Source organism: Cephus cinctus, unplaced genomic scaffold (genome assembly GCF_000341935.2).
Source record: "Cephus cinctus unplaced genomic scaffold, Ccin1 Ccin1_scaffold0008, whole genome shotgun sequence".
Taxonomy (NCBI): domain Eukaryota; kingdom Metazoa; phylum Arthropoda; class Insecta; order Hymenoptera; family Cephidae; genus Cephus; species Cephus cinctus.
In genome coordinates, this window is record NW_014332759.1 from 220,204 (window position 1) to 230,678 (window position 10,475).

The 10,475-nt window shown below is 32.0% G+C and overlaps 1 protein-coding gene across 5 annotated transcripts in view; it reads left to right on the forward strand.

Annotated features, from left to right (window-relative positions):
- LOC107270333 (protein artichoke) overlaps window positions 1–4,982 on the forward strand; it is a 57,120-nt gene extending 52,138 nt beyond the window's left edge. For all 5 annotated transcript variants that reach the window (XM_015745536.2, XM_025089094.1, XM_015745380.2 and 2 more), the window contains one exon: window positions 708–4,982. In XM_015745536.2, coding sequence (XP_015601022.1) covers window positions 708–2,340 — 1,633 coding nt within the window. In that variant the 3' untranslated portion in view covers window positions 2,341–4,982. The remainder of the gene's footprint in view (window positions 1–707) is intronic.
- The last annotated feature ends 5,493 nt before the right edge of the window (window positions 4,983–10,475 follow it).

A 10,475-nucleotide genomic window follows, 5' to 3' on the forward strand; every position in this document is an offset into this window, starting at 1 on the left:
AATGTATCAAAAATGTAAAACCGATATCGTTTAAGAAGAAACAAGATTAGAAAAAAACAGTAGTATTACTTAATCCGAAGGAAAAACAAGTTTCTAACAGGCTCTGCTTTCATAAATTTTCTATTAAATTTTCTAAGATTGTTAGCATCACAGAAAAGAATTACGAAACACTTGAGACAATAGGGTTCCGCGATCACCGTTACTAAACCTTGTAAAACTTTATTTACTAAGTTTTCTGCTTCTTAAGAATTGTTGGGAGTATACGCATCAATTGAAAAAATGTGTTTGGTAACTTTAAAGTGACCTAGATGTCTTAAGTAAACTAAAAGTCGCATTAAAATAACACAAAGTTTTCGAAAACCTAGTCCTAACAAATCTTGAGAATCTTCGGCTTTTACTTTCCGTCAAGTCGAAGAAATTGAAAAGTTCTTTATGCGCTAATGATGTAGTTTGCTTCTTGATGACATAAATGGAATATTAGGATAGACGCCATTAAAAATATAAAACTTTTCATTGATGCTTCTTGTATTTCTAAACGTTGTTAATTTTTTTAAATACGTAAGAATACTTGGAACATAATTATTTCTTTATTTTTTATCCATACTATTAAAAAGATACATTATATAGCATAAAAGTGCTGTACGAATAATATTGTTTTCCAATTAAGAGAAAGTAATTAATGAAGCTTTTCTTATTATTTTTTTTAGAGACAGCCCAGGTTTGATAACGCTTGAACTCCAAAATAATCCATTGGCCGAAGTGGAGGGCCATTTCTTGAACTGCCGACCACTGCTCTACCTCGATCTCAGCAGCTGCGGCATTCGACGACTTAATAATCAATTCTTCCACAATACTACGAATTTGAATAAATTGGATCTTTCAAACAATCCACTGGGACGACTGGAGCCAGGACCCTTCGATCACTTAACCAATCTTGAATATCTAAAACTCAAGAATTGTGGATTGACTTACATTTCACCAGAAACATTTTCTCATTTAGAAAATCTTCGCGAGCTGGAACTTTCCGAAAATGACCTCCGTTCACTCAGCTGGACCAATTTATTGGCTCCACTGGTCAGATTAGAACTTCTAAATATTCGCCATTGTCATATTACCAACTTACCAGGAGACGCTTTCGCGCGCAATCTTTATTTACGTCAGTTAGTCTTGGCCGACAATGAACTGTGGCATTTGGATGTTGGCAATACTTTGGGTCACAATTTACACAGCCTACAGAGCTTAGATTTATCCAACTGTAACTTGCAAGATCCTCTGTCTGAAGAAGCTTTCCGAAATAGCAGTGGATTGCGCGTTTTGAATTTAAGTGGAAATCCAATGTCCGCTGGTGATCTTACAGCTGTTTTACAACATCTCCCGAAACTCCATATACTCTCACTGAGTAACTGCAGTTTACGAAAATTGCCAGACGCCTTCAATATGCTTGAGCACTTGGAAGAATTGGACATTTCACACAATCCATTGAACGATGCGTTTGTAAGTCTCTTGAATCCTCTGAGATCGCTGGAATATCTGGATATGTCATACAGTAACTTGAGTTATGTCGGCAACAATACATTCGCGCAAATGACTTCACTCAAGAAATTGATACTCTCTGGGAATCGTCTTCATACACTTGAGCAAGGCCTGTTCGCTAATTTGACACGATTGGAAAGTCTGGAGCTGAACAATTGCGATTTAAAAACTCCAATAGATCCAACAGTATTTGGAGATCATGCTTATCCCGCAGTACTGGAGTTAAAGCTTAGCGGAAATCCACTACAAATACCAGAAAATGAAGCACTATTGCCTAACCAACTATCAAAATTAGAAATACTTGATCTGAGCAATTGCAATCTCAATCATCTTCACGAGAATATTTTTGATCACTCTACAAACTTAACAAACTTGAACTTATCGAATAACCGAATATCAACTCATGACAGTCTGAAATTCTTGAAGAAACTGCCGTTGCTCCAGCATCTTGATTTAAGTGGAAATCAGTTAACTTCCGTGAAACCTAAATTGTTCGAGATGAATCGTCGTCTCTTGTCATTGAATCTCATTGGCAATCCTATCGTTTGCAATTGTTCTGTAGCTGAGATGTGGAATTGGGCTGAAAAGGTGAAAGGTGATTTGCACATACTTGTAGGTAGTCAGCCAGCAGAATTTGCAGCTGGTGCTGTTAAGTTAAAGAAAACATTGAGCTGCTCTTACGACGAACAATCGTATCGTGACATTCTGGATCCAGCTAAACCCAAAGCTTTTGCTCGTAAAGGAGACGCTACGCCTAATCGTACTTGGGCTAAATACACCAGAGAGTCAGGTTGCGCCCGCGCATGATATTCAGAGGCCAAGTTTCAACATCCGATAATAAATCTGTTCGTTTTCAATGGTTATAGATCAAAAGGAGAGTTTTAAGCAATCTCAGAGTAGTAGGATTTCGCTATGGGTCCGCTTAATGTTAATCACATATTCTAATTGCTTCATTCTGTTTATCCATCTTTGTTATAATTACTATACATGTATCATTATTGTTCTTTTCTCCTAATACATAAAGGATTCTAGTCGCAAATTGACTGATCGTTTGAGGCATCAATATATATATGTGCTTCATTGTTGTTTTGGTTGAGTATCTTGTAATGTACGCTGTACCTCCTGCTATTACATTAAAGTACTCTACTATATTAGCACTTTTTCATCGTAGTAGCATTGAATGTGGATCTGTAATACAACAAATTCTCACAAATAAGCACAGAAAACAATAATTCAGACAGATTGGAGATAAAAGAAAGAAAAAATATTTCGACAGTTTCAACTTTCAAGCTTCTTTTAAGTTGCAAAGTATCTATTAAGTTAAATATCATCATAACACTATAGTCATATAACAATGTATAAGTAGTAAGTGAAAATAGTCGTATACATGAACTAAATCGAACAAATTCTCTTCGAACAAAATCTGTAACATTTTCAAAAAATTTGTTAGTTTCATCATATTCAGCAACCAAAAATTATGTCTGCACTACTATTGTCTATAATATGTAGAAAGAATTTCATGCGCATAAACATTCTTTAAATACAAATGTACAGCAAATCGGGTCAAGCGTATGCAAAGGTTCACAAGTACCTATGAATAATAATAAAATAATAATAAATAAAATAATAAATGAACTAGACTATAGCTGCGCTCGTGACTGATGGTAATTCTTGTGAACGTAATTAATTGTACTTGAATGTTCGCGAATCTTGCGTGATGCTTGGGCAAAACTTTAAAACTGTCGATAAACACTTCTCAAAAATGAATAGTACATACGGGGAACGGGGGTCCGATCACATTATGTCACGCTATAAAGATTATTCATACAATCTGTACTCCGTTGAAAAGCAATTACTTTCTTACAGTGTAGGAAATGTCGTCGGAAAAGCATTTGAATTAAGGTTGAGGATTAGAGAAGTTAAACTAGGGTCGAGCCTACTTGAACCCAAGCTTAATATTTTGAAGCTAGCCGTAGCACGTGACCGGACCATGGGCGAAATCCTTTGAAATTGGTTGAACTGCTGATCTTTAAATATTCTTATGAAAAACGGAATGAAATAATCTTTGCATCCTTTTAATGCGAGAAACTTTATTATCGGATATTGAAATCTTGGTGGTCAAGGGGAGGGGGGGATTAAAATGTATTAAAAATTTCTTTTTCATTATTGAAATTATTTAAGCAAAATTGGTCAGGTCATATTTATGCTGACATTTGTAAAAAAACTGTTATAGTGGTATGGGAAACGAAAAACGTCACTTTTAATTATCTTACACGAATTAGGCGTAATATTTAGCAATTAAGGAAATCCCTAGACCTAAACTAAAAGAGAGAAAGAGAGGAGAGAGAGAGAGAGAGGCAAAATTGTAAAGCAAATTTCAATTTGTAATTCGCTATAAGATCAGATCAAGGCGATTACTGATAATTAAATGCACGTGTACACGTATGTGCGTTTATCTCTAGCTATGTTTATCAGTTATATTATGTTTATACTTACGTACAAAGTAATAATTGAAGCAATAATTAGCTCCACTTGATATCAATCAATATTCAATATGCAGATTATATTGGAATGTCAAAAATTGTCAGATAACACAGGAGCATTTATGGATTGACAGTCATACAGGGAAACAAGATCAATACTTTCATTTCCTATATGATATGCATATCGATTACGAAACATAATTTACGTGCATTAATCAATTTTTTTTAAGCTATTAAGAATTAATTGGTACATCATTAAAATATACTTTTTAAAATAAGAAGATAAAGAGAGCCGGAAAATCGAATCAGCGGAAATTAATGGTCTAAGGAGCACTTAATATTATATTTCCTATTTGTATAGAGACGCAGATAGAGGAACGTTCTACGGACAAGCTTTAAAAATTTTATTTAATTATTGCCTACATCGGATAAATCCAAACTAATGGAAGCCCTGTTCAATATACCCAAAGTATCGTTTAGTTACTACTTATATTATTTGAAAATTATGCAAAAATATAATCAATTATTTGTGGAAATTTATTACTCAATGTTGATGGTGTTATATATCATTGTTTAATTACGCGTTAATGTATTAACAAATGATAGGAAAGAAAAATGTGAAACGTATTTGCAGATCATTGTACATCATTTGAATACATTTAAAATCATTATTAAGGTACATGAGAGATTAAGATAATTGGAGAGAGGGAATATAATTTATACTAAAATGTGCGTTATAATTTTTTCCATCGACTTGTATTTTACGACCGAATTTCAAGCAATTACAAAATATCAATTCTAGATATACCGCCAAAGTATATGATTCCAGGTTTGACCGTCAAATTCCCGCCACTTACCTCAATGTATACCTTGAATAACATTGATATTAGGTACCATTTTCATTCACTATATTCATCTATGTACATCACTGTTTAATAAAAACATCGTTCTTCTTCCTGTAAAAAATGATTTTTGTATTCTTTAATGATAATTGGGAGAAATTTCGAGAAAAGTACTTACTGGAAGCTATGATCAGGTCTGAGCATTTCGCAATCAGCAAAATATAGGATATGTCGCATACTACTTTTAACATGTGTAACGAACGAAACGCCTCAGAATTACATCTTGAGTATTACGGAACGGCCTTCGCCCGAAGTATTTAAATTTTCTACCGGTTGTACATACATTATTACCTGGTACGTTTTCGCTTTGCGTTCCACATTGTGTCTCAGCCTTTAGTGTTTAAATATAAACACGATCTAACCTAACCTAATTTACCTTAATCATGCCTGGAATTTGAATTTTATTAACTTACGAATTAAACGTCTATGATACAACAAAATTCAACCAGTCACATGTGATTTCATAGCCGTATTTTTATACGAAATTTGTATAATATAGATTATATTAATATTTTATAATTATGGTATTTTATTATGATTATAATTACTATTCTTCATGGATTCGTACTAAAAACTTTATAGCACATACAAATTTCATATCAGTTTTCTATTTTCGCACTGCAGACTTGCGCACGCGCATAACGTTAAAAATCATATGGCTTAGTGCCACTTGGTGCATATGTATAATTCACTTACTCTTGCTTCTTATATGTACTTATATAGAATTCTAGTGACTCTGACTCGTGTCATTTCTAGCCGATAATTTCGTTGTGTTCTCCGAAACTATATAATATGGATTCATAACAGAGATTTAATGTGTAATTTTACAATGCACCATTTATCATTGATCATGGAGGAACTTAACCTAATTTATTTAAGTCAAAAGAAGATAAGGCGTTTCACCTACAGTGCCCTGCAAAACTCTGTGTACAGTGGAAAAAATGTAATTCCTAAAGAACCTAAAATAGTAAATGTTTATTAATCGCAAATAAACTTTATTCTGTCCATTATACAATGAATACAACAGAGCATATATGTCTTTTAAATTAAAGAAAGTGGAAATAAAGTATGAAAAGTCTGAAAATTCTTTTGCGAAAGTTTGTGTATAGCTAACACTTTAGTACTGAGATACATTATCAATATTTAGTTAGCCATTCTTTAGCATCAATTACTGTTCTAAATTTTCGAGGTATGGATTTTACTAATTGTCGAGACAAGTATTCTTTTAACTGGGATTTATTGCTGATATCATATTTTCTTAATTTATTTTCAAGTTATGTTCACACACTTTTCTATTGGATTGACATCAGGGCACTAAATAATATTCAAATAATTATTTAGATTATTACTAAATAAGATTATTAATAATTAATAAATAAGCCATATAGATCATTGTTTAGAATCATTGTCATGTTGAAAGTAAAAGTTCTCACCCAAACCAAGTTTTCTTGCACTTTCTTTCAAGTTATCTTTCAGGATATTGAGATGAACTATTTTATACATTCTATTATTGTTTTTTATTATTCAATTTCCGGAACCAGCTGTAGCCATACAGTGCCATATTAAAACTCCGCAACCTCCATATTTCACAGTGGCTTGTAAATCTTTCAATTGCAGTTCTTCTTCTGTTTCTCTCTAAACTAATTTTTTGCTATACCTAATGCCAAAGATTTTAATTACTACTTCTAAAGTATTATTCTCAGATGAAAGTGTATTTAATATTTTTGTGGTAATGGAGTTATAGTATGCGGTTGTATGGATGCAGCTGGTTCTTGAAAATTAATAATCTCAGTAATCATATTTAGTCATTATTAATAATTATTTAATTATTGTTCAGTACCCTGATGACAATTCGATAGAAAATTTGTGAACAGAATTGGAATATAAATTAAGAAAACATGATATTAGCAACAAAGCCCAGTTAAAAGAATTATTGCACCAGGAATGGAAAAATTTTAGCCCAGACTTGTCTCGAACATCAGTCAAATTCATATTTCGAAGACTTAAAACAATAATTGATACCAAAGGATGGTCAACTAAATATTGATAATATATCTAAGTACTGAAAATGTCAGCTGTACGCAGACTTTTAAAACAGAATTTTTGGACCCTTAATATTTTTGCTTGTACTTCCTTTAATTTAAAGACATGTACTGCATTGTGTAAATACATTGTTTAGTGAACATAATAAAGTAGTTGCGTCTAACAAGCATTTACTCTTTTTCATTCTTTAGAACCATATAAACCGGTAATATCACATTTTATCCTCTGTACTAATAAGAGGACTGTCAAATGTTCTAATTTTAAAAAATTTTCAAACTCAGGATGTGAGAAGGTCATCACTAGTGATGTAATTTGCCAAAGCAGTAATACATTCAGTTATTTTCGAAAAATTCGATTTTAAGAAACGCCTAATGGATTATATCGATTGCACGGTTCACAAGTAATAGCAAGCGGTGTGGCAACGTTCTAGTTTAGAAATCGCTGGTTCGTATGTCGCTGTCGTAAATTTGTTTCTGTTCCCTTATTAATTATATTACCTACACATTTACATATAAAATTGGATCAAATCTACACTAATTAACAGACATGTAATCATCATTTTCAATGAAAAACGTACCTACTGGTATTTTGATTTCCTCTCGCTTGAAAAATCATACTTTTTCGTTGAAAATAATGATTTTTGAATACTTTCAAATAATATCTTCAAATACGATCACAAACATAAATCTTCAGATCAATCGTTTCATAATAATAATACAAACCTAGTTTACCTGAGGAGGCCGGAAATTGTACACAAAAGATTTTGACCGCGAGAGAAAATGAGATACGGCGAAATGTGAAAGGAAGGGCAGCTGGAAATTTGATTTTACCATTGGCTGTGGATACAGTAAAAAGTATATTTTGGAGCAATTAATAGTACGGCGAATTTTGTCTTTGACTAATATCATGATACCAGATTAAAGTTTATAAATACAGTTTGTAAAAAAAATTACAATGTCAGTTATTGCATTTGTTGATATGCCTGGCACATCAATGACAGGAAATATCGAGTTTGTTGAAGCACAAATATGGAGTGAAACTTCAAAAATACAATTGAAAGATGGCATTGTGTATTATGAGCTCACCTCACTACAAATGATCTTATCGCACCAGAATCTTCTGCGGTAATTAATGAAGAAGCTATGCTACTGGGCGAAGAAATTTATAGTCGCACACTCGAAATGCTAAACGAGAATAAATTCATAACGGCCGAAGAATTAATAACAATAAATGAAAGTGACGACCAAAACGCGTTTGAAGAAGTTGGAGGCAATGATTCGACAGAAGATTATAAGCCAGAGGGGGAAAAAAACAAACACCCGAGTATATTCCACTGGGCTACAAAATAAGGGTTGTGAATATAGCTAGAGCAAATAGGAACTAGATCCTCAAAAATCTTGAAAGGAAAGGGTGCAGCCGCCTGAAATATATAAACGATTTATCCAGATAGGAAAGATATATTAAAAGTGGTGGAATCACAAAATACAAAAATGCAATCATCGTTTCATGGACGTATGATAGCTTCAGCGAAGTTCGACAAAGCAATCATCAGATCACAACACGAAACTTATAGCAATGGGCTTTATCTGCTGCAAGTCAATTCGAAAATGTTGATTTCAAAGCTTTCGAATCGTGGGTTGCACGATTCAAACGTAAGCATCGAATTCGTCAAAGGAAAATAACAAAATATGTATATGTCAAAAAAAATCTGTTACAGTCTTGATACTACAATTCGATAAGAATTTCGTCATAAATACGGATCAAAGAAGTAATTATAATGTTTTTTAATTTATATTTAATTAGAACATTACTTTTTTTATAATTTGGTATATTTTGTAAATATTTTCCAGGCTCGCAATACCAGTCCGCTCCAATATTTTTAACAATGATACATTATGCTTGGTGTACTTCAAAACTCCGTGATGATAGAGAAATTGTTATGAATGTTAACGGAGTATGCTTTTGCTTCGATATTCTCAAAAAATCTTGCAGCTGTAAAAAATCTGCATTCATAAATTGTGCTATGTGCCGTAAAAATGATTGTTTTGTCTGTTTTTACCATGAATATCACCTTGGTTCTTGCGATACTCCCGTATAAATAAAAAAACAATTACAAAATTATATGGGAAAAATATAAATATTAAAATCAGATATCATTATTGTTTCATTTTATTTTAATCTTAAAACCAAAAGATATTTAATTTCCTATCCGACAATATGCACTTATGTATTAAAATTGAAATTCTTATTCAAAAATCATTATTAACGAAAAAGTACGATTTTTCAGGCGAGAGGAAATTAAAATACCAGTAAGTGCGTTTCTCATTGAAAATGATGATTACATGTCTGTTAACTAGCATAGATTTGATCCACTTTTACATGTAAATATTGTAGGTAATAGAATTCATAAGGGAAAAAAAAATATTGCTGGCAGCGAGATTCGAACAGCGATCTCTAAACTATAACACTGCCCGGTAAGCCACACCGCTCCCTGTTACTTGTGAACCGTGCAGTCTATATGACCCACTCGGCGTTTTTCAAAATCAAATTTCTCAAAAACGATTGATTACTTACGTTAAATTACTTTACTAGTGACGAACTTCTTACAATCTGAGTTTGAACAGTTTTAAAAATCAGAACATCTGACCGTCACCTTGTCAGAATATTGCAAGAACCTTTAAGGTTTCGTGTAATTTTTATTTGCTGTTATTTAACACTTTGTTGTATGATAAATTTCATGCTAATGTCTTTGACTGATTAAGCATTTCTCAAAATCCATATAATAAAGTGCTATAAGGTCCTCATTACAGGTCAAAAATGCTAGATTGCCGGGAATCTAAGAATATTAAATTTGCAAAACATGTATTTTACCACTTTAAATTTTGAAAGTGAACAACGGAATTTGATGTTAAAATTACTTGAATAAAACATACTTTATTAAATGAATGTGCAAAAAATATTGATACCATATCCCAATCTCTTTCTTCACTGTACAAATAATTAGTAACGTAATACAAAAAAAATACAAGTAATGAACATGACAAAACAAAATTAAGCAGTGTTTTTTAAATTTACAAAAAATCGAAAAACATTATAACCACTCGTCACGAATAATTTTTGTTTCATTGAGTAAAAGATTACTTAAATATCTATTATTAATATGTCCATCTCCAATCTTAATATTAATAAAAAAAAACAGAACGTGAAACTTTATTTAAATATTTCAAATACAAAAAATTTTATTTCCTGTCATTTAATTAATTATTGTCAATAATCATTGTACGTTTATAATAACTACTGAAAACAACGACCTAATTAAAATCAGTTAATTAATTCAATATCATGATAAACATGCATTTATTTAAAATTAGCAAAGCGAATTAAAAAAGTATAACTGATTTCAGCCTTATCGTAAAAAAATTAGTTATCATCTATATAATCCGCGTAGCAGAGATATCACTAAATTATAATCCTTATATTGTTACATTTCTACAGTGGCGTACAAGAATAGACA